The sequence below is a fragment of the Vigna unguiculata genome, chromosome 4, assembly GCF_037176805.1.
Source record: "Vigna unguiculata cultivar grain cowpea cultivar isolate G323 ecotype 2 chromosome 4, ASM3717680v1, whole genome shotgun sequence".
Taxonomy (NCBI): domain Eukaryota; kingdom Viridiplantae; phylum Streptophyta; class Magnoliopsida; order Fabales; family Fabaceae; genus Vigna; species Vigna unguiculata.
The window spans coordinates 29,120,382-29,139,218 of record NC_140795.1 but is presented as its reverse complement, the minus strand read 5'-3'; the positions used below and the strand labels follow the sequence as shown (position 1 = coordinate 29,139,218).

Here is an 18,837-nt window from a genome sequence, read left to right as displayed (position 1 = left end):
TTGTGTAACATCCCAATTTCAACAGCTTAGAAAAAACTATACTAGGATGTATCAACGTATACTGTTTAAAATAGATATTTTTTTTGTATAAAATATATTAATATAATCTTACAAAAGATAGGACTATAAAAATATATTATTTATACAAACCAACTAAAGCCAACCAAGCTCTATACGTTACTACAACTCCCATAAACCTTTCGGTAACCTAAATAATGGTTCCTCATCCTCCAGAGGTGCATCTAAACCTGCAACCTCATCTGCTCTCACCCAAAAGGTGATCATGGCAAAAGAAAGACAAACAACACAAGACACAGAGTGCAAACTAATTTATAAAAGAAATAATCATATAATAGTTAAACTTATTACATCATAAAATATCATATTTCAAACATTCATAAAAAGAAATACCAAACATACAATTATAGACTCTCTTGACTCAATTATTCAGATCTATGCATTGACTTAGACATAAGAAGTGTGCACCTGTCATAAAAGTGGATTGCGGCAAAGGTCATGGCTCCACTTGGCCTAATCAAAATGAATCAATTTCCTCTTGATAGGGTAAGTTACTTATGGCATCGCCAGATTAGTGGTATCACCCCTAATCCCGCCATAAGAACCTCCCTCAACTGTCACCACCTAGGACACAACACTTTATATGAGTTTGTAAACCTAGTATTGTATAGGATAGCTTATGACCAACACATATCCCTAGTCAATGCATAACAACCTACTAGTAAGGGTTGCACTTCTTCCTAGAAACACAACCTTTATACAACAAACAATTCAAATCAACTTTTTTCATTCCATTCCATTAAGATCCACTTTCACTCTCTTAAAATCATCATACTTCCTTAGAAGCCAAGACTTCAAAAAAAAAGATGCAATTCAACTTTAACCATTTCATTTCACTGATTCTCTTTCATACTTATAACCTCATACTTCTTCATAAAACATGACCCCACACTGAGTTCCTCATACCAAACAATCATACACAACTCCTTCATCATATTCACAAATCATATTTCATAATTTCATGTAATAAGCACTCTCTAATATCAATGTTCAAGAACAACTAGTAAAACTTCCACCAGTGCAGTAAGGGCTTTTGGCCCCGGTTATTTCCGTTATTCTGCCTCGGTTTTAGACCCGAGGCATATTGGGATGAGGCCAAAAGCGGATGTCTTTTGGTCTCGGTTGCAAAGGACCGGAGCCAAATCTGGAACTGAAAATCCCCAAATCTGCTATCCTGGTATACTGATTCTCGAGGGTTTAAAACCCTAAATCCAAAATGTTTCGAACTTGCTTTTGAACTCATCGCACTGCCTCTATCTGCATCCTCATACTTTCCTGCCATGGTGGAGCACGCGTCTCGGGTGCAGCGGCATGCGACTCGCAGTGATCATTCTGTAGCAGCAGCGATGGAGGTTTTTGATGGCAGTGTCGATGGTGCAGTCGCGCGCGAGTCGCAGGTGATGTTCCTTCAGCAGCGCGACTCGTGGTGGTTGTCGGAGGCACGAGGTAGATCTGGTTCGCAAGACAGAGCAACAGTGGTGAGGTTGATGGCGTCGCAATAGAGGCTGTTTGCGTCTTTGCTCGCAGTAGTGTCAATCTCTACTCTGAACGCGTAGCAGCAGCTTGGTTTCGCGTCGCTGTGGCACGCGGTGGTCTGACGCCGCACTAGCTCTCGATCTGGTTGTGTTTTGGGGGAGTTGCACAGAGGAGAAAAAACCAGTTCGCGATTTGGGTTCGCGCATAGAAGATGAACAACGCAGGGTTCGTGAATTTGGAATCCTAAATAAGGTCTATGGCCTCGGTTCCATTAATAACCGAGGCATAAAGTCGTATAGGCCTCGGTCCTATTCCACCTAGGCCAAAGCCTTTGCTGTTAGTGGCAATTTTGAAATTTTGAGGAACACTGATGAGTTATAGGCCTCAGTTGAGTGATAACCGAAGCATATAAACCCTTATAGGCTTCGGTTGGAAAGGGACCCGAGGCAAAAAAGTTTGAAAAATTTCAAAAATCCACCGCGTCCTTATAGGCTTTGGTTCTGCAATAACCGAGGCCTATAAGACGAGTTAAAAACGCGATTCTGCACTAGTGTTCATAAACACAAAGAAAAACACAAATATCATAAATGATTGAGGGGAGAAAAGAATTCACGTTATAGGTGAAGAAAACAAACAGAAGGTTCCACAAGTATGTTTGTCTTTCTTTTGCCATGATCACCTTTTTGGTGAGAGACGATGAGATTGCAGGTTTAGATGCACCTATGGAGGATGACGAACCATTAGTTAGGTTACTGAAAGGTTTATGGGAGTTGTATAGAGCTTGGTTAGCTTTAGTTGGTTTGTATAAATAATATATTTTTATAGTCTTATCTTTTGTAAGATTATATTAATATATTTTATACAAATGAAATATCTGTTTTGAAATATCGTCTATAATTGGTTTGTATATATTTTATTGTTACACGTATTTTCTTTTGAAATAACTATATATATAATGTTTTATTTAGTAATACTATACATTTATTAATAAAATATTATAAATGAGGGTCTTCATTTTGAAATACTTATTTTAAGATCCAGTAATTTATTATATAAAACAGTATAAAACTTTTAATATATTAATATCTCTACACTTTCTTATAGTTATAGAATCATTCAGAATTTTATAGCAAAATCCTATTATTTAAGCAAAAGAAACAAGGAAGAGACCATTCAATCTTATAAAATTTATCTAAAAACTGTATAAAAATTTAAATATATTGATATTTATACTTATCTTATAATTTCTGTCTCCAAAATAAAATTTAAAAACATTTAAAATCTCCATAGTATTTAAGATTTTTTTTTTTAAATTTATAAAAAATAGTACATATATTATATTATACATAATTTAAATGTAACAAAAATTTCATTGTCATCAAAATATCATATAAATAATTTAATATCATTACTTCTATGTTTTTATATTTAAATTATAATTTTCATGATGTGATAAAGTTATTTCTTTTATCTTGCGTGTGAATAGAGGAATGGTGGATTATCTTGTACACAACGATGAATGGTGGAAAATCTTATCTCTTACGGTGGCACACAGTTACAGGCAAACAACTTTATTTTGTATTTAATAGTCTTTTGTAGGTTTTTTTGTATTTCTAGGTTTTTTTGACCATCAATTTGTAAAATAGGGTCAGTTGAATTTTTTTTTTTTTTTGCAAAATAGGGGTAAGTCTTCATGAGGAATGACGACATTAAAAGTGAAGTTGTCTTCTCCCAAGCCGGTTTCATTTTGTTTTTGAAAAAGTTATGTCGTTAGATTGGAGGTCGATTTCTTAGTATTCGAGATTGAAACCCTGAGACTGGATGTCGATTTTTTATCTCTTCTCCTACCTCAATCATTTTGGTTCCATCTCCCACCCCCAACCATCCCTTCTTCCTTCTCACCCTATCAATGCTTGATCTCTCCTCAACCTACCTCCACGCTCTCTCATTATCATGTTTATAATTCTTTTACCTAATAAATCCTAAATTCTAAGTTAATGCTATAAATTTTTAATACTTTGACAAATATATTTTTTAGAAAAATCACAAAATTGTAAAAAGAATAAAAATATATATTTCTACTTATATATTGTTTATTCTTTGTTAGATACTGTAAGGGTGAATACGTGTTTTAAATTTGGTATTTTTGTAGTGAAAGATAAAATAAAATGATTTTGAGCTTGCTATGTAGAAATAAAACAGAAAAAGTTTTAAAAATGTACTTGAAAGTTTTCTAAGTAAGAACAAATATCTTGTGTTAAAAAATATCTTATCACGTATTTGTAATGAGTTGAATGAACCCAAATATATGTGGCAGAAGAGAGGATGTCTCTACCATAGAAATTACAAAATATCCTCCGTTAATTGCTTCCTATGTCCTTTTTTTCTTCTTACATATAATTGTCGTACATAATATAAACATATTAAATTGATAAAAATGAATGTTTTTTTAAATAAAAGTTATCTACTTTTCATTTAATTTAATAAATTTTCAAAAAATTACTAAACAGAATTTTAATTTATTGTATATTTCAAATAGTTTTATAAATAAAAAAATATAAGTAAAAGAATAATTTAAAAATAATAAAAATAAAATAATTAATGAATAAATTAAAAGTTTGTGAACTCATCGGTATTCAAAACTAGGACAAAAGACCGTTGCTGTAGTGCAGGTCGGTCACGCGTACAGCACAGGTGGTTCAACATAAAGAGGGGAGAATCAGGGTTTCCGATCTTTAAAAACCCTAACTCATCAGAGAGAAGAAGATTAATTTCTAACCTAACTATAGAAAAGAAAAAAAAAAGAAGCAAAAGAGACAGTCATTTGCAGCGTTTATTCTTGGAGGTGTTATGAATATGTGTGGGTGTCTTGCTTCTGCATAAGAAAAAAGTATGTTGTTGATGGTACTCTTCTTTTCTTTCTTTTTTTCTCTATTTTTTTCCTTCCTTCTTTTACTGGAGAAATTTGGTGAAGCCAGTTGTAGTTTTGCTCTAATGTATGCTGCTTATTGCGATATTCGTTTACCTCTTAGAACTTTCCAATACCTTTCCAATACCGTTTATCACTTATTTTATTTTACCTTTCCTTCCTGCTGTGTGAAAGTACCGTAAAGGAATGGTTGACTTCATATCAGCTTATTTTCACTGGAATGAAATTCTATCACGCCTCCTTGGTTCAAAGAACTTATCTGCAGAGGTATTTTTCTTTTTCAACTCCTTTTTCATCTTTACATTTTATAAACACTCTTAATAGTGTCTTCAATTAGTGTGCATGCTTTACTTTGTTTATGTATATTTTTGTTTTCTTGTCTGGTCTTGTACTAGGTCATTGGTATCCCTCATGAGATACTTTATCTTATTTAAAATTGTTTATCATGCTGGATACGTGTGTCCTGGTACAGAAAAAAGAACACCCACTTAGGTGATTTTTGTATGTTTCAACTATAGTTGGAAAGCAATGGAATTTCTTACACACTTGCAATGCAAGAAAAAACTTAAAATTTTCTAAAAACTATGACTAATATTGTTTTTGTAAATGTGAAATGTTCCAAATGTCAGCTGAGATATCCTGGTATAAAGTACAGTACTTGTATATATGAATATGTTTTCTTGAATGATGATTTTCCTGTGATGAATACAGTACTGGTTTCTTATATCGTAATCTCAAGGAATCTGGTTTCATCCAAACACGGGAATGTGTTGCAGCTCTTGGAGTTTTGTAGAGTGTTTGGAAAGGTATGGTTTCACCATGTTAACAAATTTTCGTGATGTATTTTTTTTTTTTACTTTTATTAATTGTAATTCATTGTTGCATTTAATAGTTTAATGATTGAATAACCATAACAAATTGCTTTAATGATATAGAGTGATGTTATCAAATTGGAACTAATTATTTCTATTAATATCATGCATGAGTGATATTGCAGTTGGTCATTTAATTGAATGTTATAAAATTTTAGATGATTTTGCAGTTTGGTCATTTAATTGAATGTTTTCAGCATGAGTGATATTCCCTTCTGATACATTAAATTATATACTCTAGGAAAAGAATGGTATTATTGTTCAAGCGTAATTCTTGATTTAAAGTTATATTGACATGTCGCAACCATTCATATTATATTCATACTATATATAGTTATGTGTGTAATTCTCTAATAAACTTGGTATACAATTTCTAATAACATGCAGTTGGTGTGAAAATGAGATGAAACTGCTTCACTCAAGTCTCCTACTCCAAATGGACGGTAGATTGAACTTTGAGGATGTTGTGGCCAGTTCTTCAAAAGGGAACCGGAAAATCTTGTTATCAAGTACTTGCACTTGTTGATAATTAGATTGCCACTACATGCACTTGTTGATAATGGAATTTAAGCATTCTTCTAAAGTAGTCTGTGTTATATTCTCCAGTTCGGAGACATCATTTTATCTGTCCTGCTTAAGTGATGAGAAATACCAATAGAAGTACTCCTGTCCTACAATTGATTCTTGTACAAGTGTGCTTGTCAATTTTGCATTAGCTAACCAATTGGGAGTATTTTTACTCATGTCTCATCATAGCTAACTATGTTTTTCATTACTTATTTTATGATCTGGGGATTAGGAAAAAGAAATAGTGTAATTTATCTAATTTTAATTTAAACAAATAATTAGTAAACTAGTAGACTAGGATTCATAAATATATGTTGCTGGTTCATCTCTTCCGTTGTGCACACACTATCATCTCTCTCTGTATTATGAGCTGTTTTAACCACGTTTTAATTTATTTTCTTTCTTTTTCCTCTTTTTGTAGATGTGATTGGGATGTTTACTGCTGTTGGAACAGAGAGGGAGCTAGAGAAAGCTGGTAAGAAAACCAAAATGAATGTCATCCTTATTGAAGCTGATGGGTAAGCAGATTTCATTTGTTTTTGTTCTTTATTGTTTTTTATTTTTCTTCATGTATTTCATTTTCTTTTCTTTTGATGTTATTTTTAACATTCAATAGTTTGCAACTGGAGTGTACTTTATTTGGTCAATATGTTGATATGTTAAATGCATTTCTGGCCTCTGGAGAGGATCAACATGTTGTCATTGCTTTGCATTATTGCAAAGTGAAGACCTTCCAAGGTAACTAACATAAACCACATTATTACAGTTGTATTAATGAATAAAAATCTTTTTGACATTTTATCTTTTGTAGATAAAGTTTCTATTCAAAACTGTATGAACTGTACCAAGATTATCTTTAATTGTGATGGTGAAGATGCAACCAAGTTGAAAAAAATGTAAGTCTATATACATAACATACATCTTTGTTTATACATAGATATATGTATATCTTTGTAATATAAAATATTTTTTTAATGTAGGATGTGGGATAATACTGAATCTCCTTCTCAAGCTCTTACCCAACTTTCTGCTTCTTCTAAAGTTAGCTTAGAAGATGATTTCATTAAGCTGCATCCTAGGAGTTCAATTGAAGGTCTAAAAGATTTTAAACAGGTTCAAATATTTGTCTCTATGTTCCACATAAATTTTTTTATTTAATGACTATTTTTTTTTCATAATTTTATATTCTAAATTTTACAGGAAAGTACTTTTGTAGTAAAAGCTACTATCAAACATGTGCTAGATCATGATGATTGGTGGTATACAGCATGTATCTGCAACAAAGCAGTTTATCCTGATTCCAAAATGTTTTTTTGTGAAAAGTGTAACAAGCATGTCATTAAGGTTACACCTAGGTAATATTTTCAATATTCACATAATGATTTTATTAATATAATATTAAGAAAACTTAATAATGTTCATAATGTCTTTATTGTTTTTTTTAGGTTTAAACTGAAACTTCGTGTAATTGATGCTACGGATTCTACAACTTTTGTTGTATTTGATCGTGATGCAAGTGCAATGTTGAAGAAATCATGCTCTGACATTCTTGAATTGCAAGACAAGGTTAAGTTTTTAATCTAATCATTTCTGCTTATATTGTTGACATTTAACTTAAATGTTTTATATTTGGTACTTCGTTTGCACTTATTCTACTCATTATTGCTTTTACATTAATTTACATCATTTATATTAATTGCTTTTTTAATAGAACACTGCTGCTGGAGACTTGCCTAAAGAGTTTGAAGTCCTAATTGATAAGACCTATCTCTTCAAAGTTGAGTGCAAGAATGATTATAATACCAAATTTGAACAATCATTCAGAGTTAAAAAAGTTTGCATGGATGAAAAAGTAATTGAAAGCTTTTCTGATGTTGAAATTAAGTCTTTGGTAAGTTTATTTTTCTATTTTTTTTCAGGTGTTAGCCTAATTTTTTCTTAAATTTTATCATTATTAATATTTTATACAATTTTTAGGATCTATACTCTGCAAATGAAGAAGAAACCAAATTAAATGAGCCAACAAATCAACTCTCACCTGATTCCATTGCAGAGGTAGTTGAAGATTACAATTTTACTTATTTTGTAAAGCTTGGTATATTCTAATCTTTTGTTTTTTTAGGATTTGTTGATCAAATTCACAGAAGAATCAAATGATCTTGAGACTCTAAGTGATCATTTGAACAATATAGTATCAAGCCATGTTCCTCCCGAAGAATCCTTGAAAAATAAAAATGTAATTGATGTTCAAATTCATGAGTTAACCCGCAAAGAATCATCTCATCTGGACAATCTTGATTTGGGTACTCAACCACCTGTTCCAATACTTAAAAGACAAAGTCGATCTATGGTTCAAGAAAACAAGAAGATTCCAGTGAAGATGTTGAAGAAGAATATAAAGATTGAAAAGTGATAGACTTTATGTTTCTTATGTTATTTTTTGAAAAACATTTGCTGCTGTTATGTATTTGTACTCATGACCATTATTTCCTGTTTGTCTGTGGTTGTTATTTTGAAAACAATATTACTTCAACTATGTTTTAATTTAATTATGAATAGATTTGATGCTTATTTTTAATTCTGTACTCTATTTTTTCTTTAAAAATTTGCTAGCTGAATCAAAGTGTGTTGATATAATTTGACATTGTCAACACCATAATCATGCTAGCTACATTAAATTAATTAATTTTTGCATAGGTTTTTCCTTTTGTTTTGGTTTATAAAAAATCCTTTATTTTGAATATTTGCTTACCTTTTTTAAATAGATTTCTTTAAATTTATATACATTTTGTTGTATATGCTTATTTTTAAAATTTAGTATATATTGCTAGCCTAATGTCGAAGTTTTGATATTATTTTTAATATCAACTACATTATGATGCTAGCTACATCAAATTCACTAAGTTTTTATCTATGTATTTGTACTCATGAACATTATTTTCTGTTTGTCTTTGGTTGTTATTTTGAAAACAATATTACTTCAACTATGTTTTAATTTAATTATGAATACATTTCATGCTTATTTTTAATTCTATACTCTATTTTTTCTTTCAAAATATGCTAGCTGAATCAAAGTGTGTTGATATAATTTGTCATTGTCAACACCATAATCATGCTAGCTACATTAAATTAATTAATTTTAGCATAGGTTTTTCCTTTTGTTTGTTTTTATAAAAAATCCTTTATTTTGAATATTTGTTTACCTTTTTTAAATAGATTTCTTTAAATTTATATACATTTTGTTGTATATGCTTATTTTTAAAATTTATTATATATTGCTAGCCTAATGTCGAAGTTTTGATATTATTTTTAATGTCAACTATATTATGATGCTAGCTACATCAAATTCACTAAGTTTTTATCTATGTATATTTTTGAACTACATTATTGTTTTCGTAACATAAAAAAATTATTTAATGTTTTTGGATTTATTAACAAATCAAAAAACATTTGTAACTTTTCATTTAAAGGATAAAAGTTGATTTTTATTTTTCTTAATCATTAAGTTTTGTTCTTTTATTAATCTTTTATTATATTATTTTTATGTGCTATTACTCTGCCAACTTCTTATTTGTTTTTATTTAATAATTTCTTTTTATTTATACTTTCTCAAAATTAATTTTAAAATTTTTTTAAGTAGAAGTGAATTTTGAAAAAGCCTTCTTTTATTCTTTTATTAATTACTTTTAATTAAAAGTCTTTTCATATCTATTTATTCACTTGAATATTATCTTTTATTTTTTTATTAATTAACTTTTTTTCTGAATTCTTTATTATATTAATTTTATCTGTTATTACTCTTTATTTCTACTTTCTCAAAATTAAATTAAAAATATTATTAAATATGATTCAATTTTCAAAAACCTGTCTCTTTAATTACAAGTCTTTTCGTATTTTATGTTTTTATCAAGTCTTTTCGTATTTTCAAAAACCTTCAGTATCTATATAACCGTCTGTTTTCCTATTTACTATCAAGTTTTATGTTTTTACAAAATTACTGAAAAAGAAAGCTCACTCCTCTACACTTGCTTCCATGGCTTCCTCTTTGAGTGTCACTGCCAGAAAAACTTTAGGAAGGTTCACCACGTTTCATTTTATTCATAATCAGGTACGTCTATTTCACAATATCTACTTCACAATCGTTCAAAAACATGTTTTTATGTCATCACTTTTTACACAATATTACTTATTATCGATTTTCTTTATAAAAATTCAAACTTTCTGCAATAATCCTTCAAAGGTCGTTTTTTTCTATTTGTTTCCCATGCTTCATGTATGTTAAACTTACTTCATTTTATTTTTTGTTATGAAAATGTCATCTTTCTTCAATAATCGTTGAAATCAGTTAAAACTACTGTTTTTTATGCATTTATCATCTATGTCCACCTTTTTTGTCTTTTATAACACAACTTATATTTTTACTTTGTTTGAACTCTGACTTACTATTGGTTTCTTCTAAAGATGTCATCTTTTTCCAGTAACCATTCAAATTGACTACTTTTCTGTTCTTTGTTTTTATCAGTTTTACATCACCCATGCATGTTTTTATTCCTGTATTTTAATAGTTATGCTTTCATCATCAGTTTCATATTTGTCTTATTCATCTTTTTGACCTTTCTATCTGTTTTTTGTCTCATTAGGAGTTTGGACATGTTGATCCAATATTTTTCGCTATTTTTGGTGACGAATTAGGACCCGTTTGGCACTTGGAAGATATTGAAGGGAATCAACATCAGTTAAGCTTTAATATGGATTTGAATCATCCCGTTCTCACGGATGGTTGGTATAGCCTACGAGTTTTTTATAAAATGCAACATATCCATCAAATTGTATTTAGATATGTTGGCAATTCTACCTTTCACATCACTGTATTCCCTAACATGTCTACAATATCAACTGGTGCCAAATTTCTTTCAAACCTAATTCGGTTGCGAAAAAAACATCTCTTTAGAGTCAAATTGTTAAAATCTCAATGCAAAGGAAGCCATCTGGTGAACTTTTAATTTTATTATTTTGGTTATATATTTTGTTTTCTTTATATATTTGTATTTGTGTTCTTATTTTGTTCTTTTTTCAGGACCTCCAATCTGACTTTGCAGATTACGTTCGTAAACGTAGATTGAGGAGGTTGGAATTGCAGGCACGTAACAATACCTTCATTGTTCAATGTAAACTTCTGCTCCGTAATACACCAAAGAAGTCAAGTAAGATTGGGAAGGGATGGAAGGACTTCTGCACATTCAATCGTTTGGAAGAAGGAGATATTCTGGTGTTTCTAGCGGACAAAAAAATGAAAAAGAAGAAGATCAAAGTATACGTCCACAAAGAATGCAATTTCTAATATTGCACTTTTCTTTTAGTTTACTATTTATATTATGTATGTTTTTTTGAAGAACTTTGAAAGTAGTTTGGTTTAATTTTGTTTGTAATAGTTTTAGCATCCTTTTTTTGTTGCTTCTAATAATTAGAAGCCATATCTAAAAGTATTTAATCAAATTTAATTATCGTCACGTTTTATATTTTAATTATTTTCGTAATACATATTTTATTTAAGTAATGATTTTATAAAATAAATTTACATATCCGATACTATAAATAATTTGAAATGATTATGATAAGAATTCAAATATGTTAAAATATTTCATTGTTTTCCTTTTAATAAAGAAGCGAACTTCATATTGTACAATACTAATAATTGGGCATACTAACAGAATATAATTTTCAAAAGATTTTATTAATTTCTTTACAATTTTTTTTTAATATTTGTTGCAAAATTTATTCAAATTGTTTTTTATTAATATAGTAACTATGAAAACTTTAAAACCCATTTAATTTTGAACTCTCTTACAAGTATTTTAATTAAAATTTAATTTCTTCGAAATTTTTTTTCATTTCTAAACTTGAAAACAATAAAATTATTTTCTTTTGGCCTTTCTTTAGTAGTTGCATTTTACTTGAATGGTTGACTATTACAAAGCAGAGTACTTTTGTGCTTGGCAAAAAAGGACATATATCACAGATCCACATTCTGAAATGAGGCTTTGCATTGTCTGCAAATCATCAATTTGGACTTTGCAGATCAAATCTTTTTCAAAAGGTACGCTTTTCCAAATTTTGATTTATTTGTTCAGTTCTGATATTTCCATATCAATGACATGTTTGTTCTTTTTTGTCAAAACATTGTACTGACAGTACCTGAATCATCAGGAAGAATGTTGGTTGAATACTAAAAATGTGCCTACATATACTAATAGGTTTTTTCTTCCTCTCTGCTTTACTTTCTTCACAGTGCAATGAATTGTTTTTGTTATTAGTTTTCTATTTGTAATTTTAAATCTTCCTCCAACATGTAATGAATTTGTAAAACACCATAATACCACAATACAATGCATAACTTCTGCACACTTTGAACATTATCACAACAAAATGGATTCAACAAATGGAAGAAGAAAAAGGAAGAACATTATCCCACAAAATTTATCCAATACCTTGATGAAGTTCACAGGTTCAATATTTTTATGTTTCTCACATTGCATTTTTAAGTTTCTTCATTTTTTGGAGCTCATTTCATTTCACTATACATTTCATCCAACAAATTTATTACTGCATTCATTGTTATCAAACTATTTTTCATTTCATTCACAAATCTGAATCCATTGATTGCACTAACACAAATCTTTATTAATGCATTCGTTTGACATGTCAACTTCTATACTTTCTCATTGGACTTTTTAACTATTCTACCAGTATCCAAAGAAAATGTTACGCCAGATTCAAGTGAAGAGATAGACGTGCAGAATAAAAGAATTCAATCCACTATTAGAAAGCCACTTTCCGAGTTGACATATTGTGGTAAGTTTGTTTTTTAATTTATTTTTAATGCATATTATACAATTAACACCCATAATTAATTGGTTTCATCTTTAAATTCATTTCATAATCCTTTTTTTAACTGCATTTTTCAGAACTTGAACAAAATAATGGGAAAGCTGCAAGAAGAAGAAGGAAACTTATTATAAATCACAAGTTGGAATATAAAAGTAATTTCTTTCATATCTAATTCTTTATATATCTATTATTATGAAATCTTCAATTGAATTTCTTTCATAGTAAATTTTTCTATTACTACCTCTCTTATCAGAATCTCATGGTTCTACATCAATTGGATCTACCAATGCTCCAATTTTGCAAAACAGCAATAGTAACAACAAAGGTACAAATGAAAAATATATTAATTTTTTTAATGCTTTTCTCTTAATATATTAGTGCTTTAATATATACCACTAATATATTTTACTATCTAAAATTATATTTGAATGATAAATTAAATTAATAACAGAATTACAAAATCACCTATATAAATAATATTTAGTTCATTAATTTATGGATGTACTTGCAGGTATTGTTCAATTTGATTGTCCTATTGGAAGAAGCAAAATCAATGTCTTTAATACAGAACTGTTACCTAAAGAAATTGTGGGTACCAGCTCCAGTCATGCTTCACTAAATTCTTTTGGTTTTTCTGAAGTTGTCAATCCTTTTTATGTTCAACAACACCAAAGTCCTGGTAATTTATAATATAAACAAAATTCATTTCATTACTTTAATTTCTGTAATTGTTAAAAATTCAGCTTCCTAATATTAATTTCAATTTTTGTTAAAGGTTTACAATTCTGTCAGCCTTCTCGGGAGCAGGCTATTAGATCTATTTCGAAGATATTGGATTTTGACAATAATTCTGAAGAAGATGAAAATGATGGTAATCAATAATAAATACTTTGTGTTTTTTTATTTAAATTGTTTTTTAAATAATAAATACATTCTTCTTCTTTCAGATAACATAATTGGACATTTCAAATCTGATTTGTATTCAAAAGCTGAAATTCAAGGTGAAACAATACTTTTTAGTGTTCTGATATTTAAGTATAAATGTTATTTAATTACTGATTATGTAATTAGGAAATGTTGATGTTGGGGAGTGTTCACTTGAGTGTCCCTATTGTCAAGCTCAACTGTGGTACGAAGAAAGATCTGATAAATGCAAAAGATTAAAACAAGTTGATTTCTCTCTTTGTTGTCAAAAGGGAAAAGTACAACTTCCATTGTTGAAGAAACCTCCACAATTGCTTCAAAAGTTGTTAAAAGGAGAAGACAGTACAAGCCAGAATTTCTTACATTACATAAGAAGTTACAACAACATGTTCTCATTTACATCCATTGGTGCTAAGATCCATTCCTCAATCAACGATGGATCAGGTCCTCCTCAATTTATTCTTAGTGGTCAAAATTACCATCGCATTGGAAGTTTATTGCCCGAAAAAGGATCAAATCCCAAATTTGCGCAACTATATATTTATGACACAGAAAATGAAACAAGCAACAGAGTTAGTCACTTTGGGTATGTTTAAATAGTTTCTTTATGTTTTAGCCATCATTGGCATATAATTGACTAATATTTACTTTTTCAGGTCTAATAGTCAGCAATCCATATTTGATAAATCATTGATCAAAGAATTGAAGAAAATGATTGACAAACACAATGTACTTGCTCAAACATTCAGAAGAGTAAGAGATTTTATACATGATGATGAACAATCAGATTTTGGATTGAGGTTATTTAGACATCGCTTTAAGGATCCTAGAGTATATAATACACCAGTAGCAGATGAAGTGGCAGCATTGATTGTTGGTGATTTGAGCACCTTGGATGTAGGAAGGGACATCATTGTCAAGAAAGTTTCTGGTCAATTAACAAGACTACATGAAACACACACATGTTTCATTCCTCTTCAATATCCTTTGATTTTCCCATACGGAGAGGATGGTTATCAAGAGGATATTCCAATTAGAGATTGTCAAAAATATGGACAAAGTAGAAAAAGAATTCGCATTTCTTTACGAGAATTCATTGCTTTCAGAATACAAGAGAGAGAGGTGGAATTTGGTAATGTTGTAAATTCACGTAGATTGTTTCAACAGTTTTTAGTGGATACATACACCATGATTGAATCCCAAAGGTTGTCTTTTATACGAAATAATCAAAAACTCATTCGTTCACATATTCTGAATGGGTTACAAGAAGCTGTTAACAAAGGTGAAACTGATCCTTCTTCCATTGGTAAGCGTATTGTTCTTCCAGCTTCATTTACAGGTGGTATGAGATACATGTTCAATAATTGCCAAGATGCTATGGCAATTTGTAAGAGGTATGGCTATCCAGATTTGTTTATAACAATCACATGTAATGTAAATTGGCCTGAAATTGTTGATTTTGTCAAATCAAGAGGATTAACTGCTTCAGATAGGCCAGACATAGTTTGCAGAGTTTTTAAAATGAAATTAGACCAAATGATGACAGATTTCAAGAAGAATCATTTCTTTGGCAAAGTCAATGCAGGTATACAATTTTAATTTTCTTAATTTATTTTTCTTTTCTGCCTATTGTTTTCTCTAATAATTATTTTACAAATTTAGGTATGTATACTGTTGAATTTCAGAAGAGAGGTCTGCCACATGCTCATATATTACTATGGTTGAGTGACTCTAACAAGTTAGAAAATGCAAAGCATATAGATCAAGTTATCTCTGCTGAACTTCCTCATCCAGATCTCTATCCTAAACTTTCAAAAGCTGTTCAAACATATATGATACATGGTCCTTGCGGAGCTGCTAGATTCAACTCGCCATGTATGAAAGAAGGTCGGTGTTCTAAATTTTTTCCTAAAAAATTTAGACATTCAACTACAATTGATGAAGATGGATATCCTGTATATAGACGTAGAGATGATGGTTTATTTGTGTTGAAAAATGGACATAAATTAGGTAATGCAAATGTGGTGCCATATAGTCCTCTTTTGTTAATGCGTTATCAAGCTCATGTTAACACAGAATATTGCAACAAATCCAACTCAATCAAGTATTTGTTCAAATATGTAAACAAAGGTCCTGATAGAGCAACAATTAAAATTACAGACAAGGAAAATGAATGTACAGAGATGCGTATTGTCGATGAGATAAAAAGATACTATGATTGTAGATATTTATCTGCATGTGAAGCAGTTTGGCGAATTTTTGGTTTTGATATCCATCATCGGTGGCCAGCTGTTCAACGGTTAACTTTTCACTTACAAGATCAACAACCAGTTTTGTTTAAAGATGATGATCGAATTGATGATGTATTGCATAGGAATGAGAATATGAACACCATGTTCTTAGCTTGGTTTGAAGCTAACAAAAAATTTGAGGAAGGTAGAAACTTGACCTATGCTGAATTTCCAACAAAGTTTGTTTGGATGCCTCAACAAAAACAATGGAAACCAAGAAAGCAAGGTTATAGTATTGGTCGACTAACATATGTTCCTCCAGGATCAGGTGAATGCTACCACATGAGAATCTTACTAACAAAACAAAAAGGTTGTATTGATCATGATAGTATAAAGACAATTAATGGTAAAACATTCTCCACTTACCAAGAGGCTTGCCAAGAATTAGGATTATTGGCAGATGACAAAGAATTCATTGATGGCATTAAAGAGGCTAGCCATCTTGCATCTGGAAATCAACTTAGAAGGTTATTTGTTGCTTTGTTAATGATGAATACAATGTCTAAGCCAAATGTTGTTTGGGATGCAACTTGGACTTTACTTGCAGATGGCATCCTATATCAAAAAAGAAAAGACTTGAACATACCAGGTACTAAATTCAATTATTGTACACTGTTTTTTCCATAATTAGGTATTAATTACATATTCTATTTTGTAGATTTTCAAATTGAAGAGCATGATTTACACAATCTTTGCTTATTAGAAGTACAAGAACTTCTAAATTCAAATGGGCGAGCTTTATCAGATTATAGTTGTCTTCCTCAACCTGATCTTTCAAATTCATTCAAATTTCAGAACAGGTTCATTGTTGATGAAATGAATTATGATAAAGAACAAATGGAGAAGCTACATCAATCTCTATTGCAGTCTGTCACTAATGAGCAACTACATGTTTATAACAGAATTATGACAGCAGTGAACTCAGAGGTAGGGAATTTCTTTTTCTTATATGGTTATGGTGGTACTGGAAAAACATATCTCTGGAAACTTTTGTCAGCTGCTATTAGAGCAAAGGGAATGATTGCCCTTAATGTAGCTTCAAGTGGCATTGCATCTTTATTGCTTCCTGGAGGTAAAACTGCTCATTCTACTTTTTGCATACCATTAGCCATCAATGATGAATCAACATGTAACATCAATCAAGGAAGTCTTCGTGCTAAACTATTGATGGAAGCAAAACTTATAATATGGGATGAAGCTCCTATGATGAATAAGCTATGCTTTCAAGCTTTTGATAGAACATTGAGAGACATTATGAGAGCTAGGAATGAACATAATGCTGACAAACCATTTGGTGGAAAGGTGGTGGTCTTGGGCGGTGATTTTAGACAAATCTTGCCAGTAGTTAGAAAGGGATCAAGGTATGATATTGTCAACTCATCAATTAACTATTCTGATTTGTGGCAATATTGTACAGTTCTTAAGCTATCACAAAACATGAGGTTAAAGACTGCTACTTCAAATGAAAGTGCAAAAGATATAAAAGAATTTACTAATTGGATTCTTAAAATTGGAGATGGAAATATGAATTTGAATGAAAGTGGTGAAGCCAACCTTTCAATACCAGCAGATCTTCTAATTCAGGAAAGTGAAACACCTTTACTTTCTTTAGTCAAATTTGTTTATGGTGGTCTAATTGAAAATATCATGACTCCTGGATTCTTTGATGATGGTGCAATACTTTGCCCTACAATTGATAGTGTTGAACAAGTAAATGACTTCATTTTATCATTGATTCCTGGTGAAGAAAAAGTTTATTTAAGTTCAGACACTCCTTGCCAATCTGATGATGATCAAGAAATTCAAGGTGAGTGGTTTACTCAAGAGTTTCTAAATGATATTAAATGTTCAGGAATTCCAAATCATAGGATTAAATTGAAAGTTGGCGTACCAATTATGCTTTTAAGAAACATTGATCAAGCAAATGGTTTGTGCAATGGTACAAGGTTGCAAGTTAATGATTTGGGAAAGAATGTTATCTCTGCTACAGTAATAACTGGCAAAAACGTTGGTGACAAAATATTCATACCAAGAATGAACTTGACACCTTCTGATTCCAGCATTCCGTTCAAATTTCAAAGGAGGCAATTTCCAATATCCTTATGCTTTGCGATGACAATAAACAAAAGCCAAGGTCAAACTCTTTCTAAAGTTGGACTTTATCTTCCTCGCCCAGTTTTTACTCATGGACAATTGTACGTAGCAGTTTCTAGAGTCACATCAAAGAAAGGACTAAAAATCTTAATTCTGGATGAAGATGGAAAAGTAACCACTACAACTACAAATGTGGTTTACAAAGAAATCTTTGAAAATCTTTGATAAAGGTATACAAATTACTTTTATATAATTCTTAAAATTTTTCAATTATTTTACATTTAACTGTATTTAATTTTTACCTTGCAGATTACAATTGGTGCAGATTACTTTATATTTGGGGTCCATATACAATTTTTGGTGAACATTACAGTTCATGCAGATTAGAACTGTATAATTTATAGTGATTTATAAATGTTTTCACACTTTCATTGTTTATAATTTTTTTTCCAGGACCTACTTCTTTGCATTCCAGTAATGCTTCTTATATATTAATACACTATTGTTTCTTCTATTAGTTATATATATATATGTTGGTTTTCAATTGTTATTTGTTACTTTAAATATCTACATACATGTGCTTGGGTGTTACTGAATCCGAATTGACATAAAGAATCTGAATTATATATTTTTGCTGTTAAAGAATCTGAATTATATATTTTTGCTGTTACTTTACCTGTAACTTCTATACTTTATTTTATCTGTTACTTTACTGACA

The 18,837-nt window shown here is 30.3% G+C and overlaps 2 protein-coding genes and 1 long non-coding RNA gene across 5 annotated transcripts; all 3 read left to right on the top strand.

Moving 5' to 3' along the window:
* The first annotated feature begins 4,208 nt into the window (after positions 1-4,208).
* On the top strand, positions 4,209-8,500 carry LOC114182532 (uncharacterized). Of its 3 annotated transcripts, none has more exons than XM_028069419.2 (13): positions 4,209-4,444; positions 4,658-4,750; positions 5,195-5,289; positions 5,743-5,864; positions 6,344-6,440; positions 6,539-6,660; positions 6,734-6,818; positions 6,903-7,035; positions 7,123-7,277; positions 7,368-7,488; positions 7,634-7,813; positions 7,900-7,977; positions 8,045-8,500. In XM_028069419.2, exons 3-13 carry the CDS (start codon positions 5,249-5,251, stop codon positions 8,333-8,335), a joined length of 1,425 nt encoding a protein of 474 aa, XP_027925220.1. In that variant the 5' UTR covers positions 4,209-4,444; positions 4,658-4,750; positions 5,195-5,248; the 3' UTR covers positions 8,336-8,500. The 3 variants fall into 3 exon arrangements, with proteins under 3 accessions (XP_027925220.1, XP_027925221.1, XP_085528557.1); XM_028069420.2 differs by having other exon boundaries at positions 4,209-4,458; XM_085672431.1 differs by lacking the exon at positions 5,743-5,864.
* A 1,139-nt stretch (positions 8,501-9,639) lies between these two features.
* Positions 9,640-11,359, top strand: LOC114180258 (uncharacterized). Its single transcript, XR_014994213.1, has 3 exons — positions 9,640-10,030; positions 10,563-10,701; positions 11,000-11,359. It is a non-coding gene; the product is annotated as an uncharacterized LOC114180258 (long non-coding RNA).
* Positions 11,360-11,955: 596 nt separating this feature from the next.
* On the top strand, positions 11,956-18,344 carry LOC114180598 (uncharacterized). The gene is made up of 12 exons (XM_085671964.1): positions 11,956-12,019; positions 12,670-12,774; positions 12,888-12,962; positions 13,064-13,135; positions 13,322-13,489; positions 13,586-13,681; positions 13,758-13,811; positions 13,882-14,320; positions 14,391-15,319; positions 15,397-15,721; positions 15,770-16,614; positions 16,684-18,344. The coding sequence occupies exons 1-12, from the start codon at positions 11,956-11,958 to the stop codon at positions 18,342-18,344; spliced, it is 4,833 nt and encodes a 1,610-aa protein (XP_085528090.1).
* Positions 18,345-18,837: the final 493 nt, after the last annotated feature.

Excerpts from the sequence above, each read along its gene's own strand:
- LOC114182532 (XM_028069419.2), top strand. The coding sequence starts at position 5,249 with ATGTGTTGCAGCTCTTGGAGTTTTGTAGAGTGTTTGGAAAG. Across the intron at positions 6,661-6,733 it reads CAAAGTGAAGACCTTCCAAG|ATAAAGTTTCTATTCAAAAC; the intron begins GTAACTAACATA and ends TATCTTTTGTAG. Across the intron at positions 6,819-6,902 it reads GCAACCAAGTTGAAAAAAAT|GATGTGGGATAATACTGAAT; the intron begins GTAAGTCTATAT and ends TTTTTAATGTAG.
- LOC114180598 (XM_085671964.1), top strand. The coding sequence starts at position 11,956 with ATGAGGCTTTGCATTGTCTGCAAATCATCAATTTGGACTTTGCAGATC. Across the intron at positions 13,136-13,321 it reads CAGCAATAGTAACAACAAAG|GTATTGTTCAATTTGATTGT; the intron begins GTACAAATGAAA and ends ATGTACTTGCAG. Across the intron at positions 15,722-15,769 it reads AGAGATGATGGTTTATTTGT|TCCTCTTTTGTTAATGCGTT; the intron begins GTTGAAAAATGG and ends GGTGCCATATAG.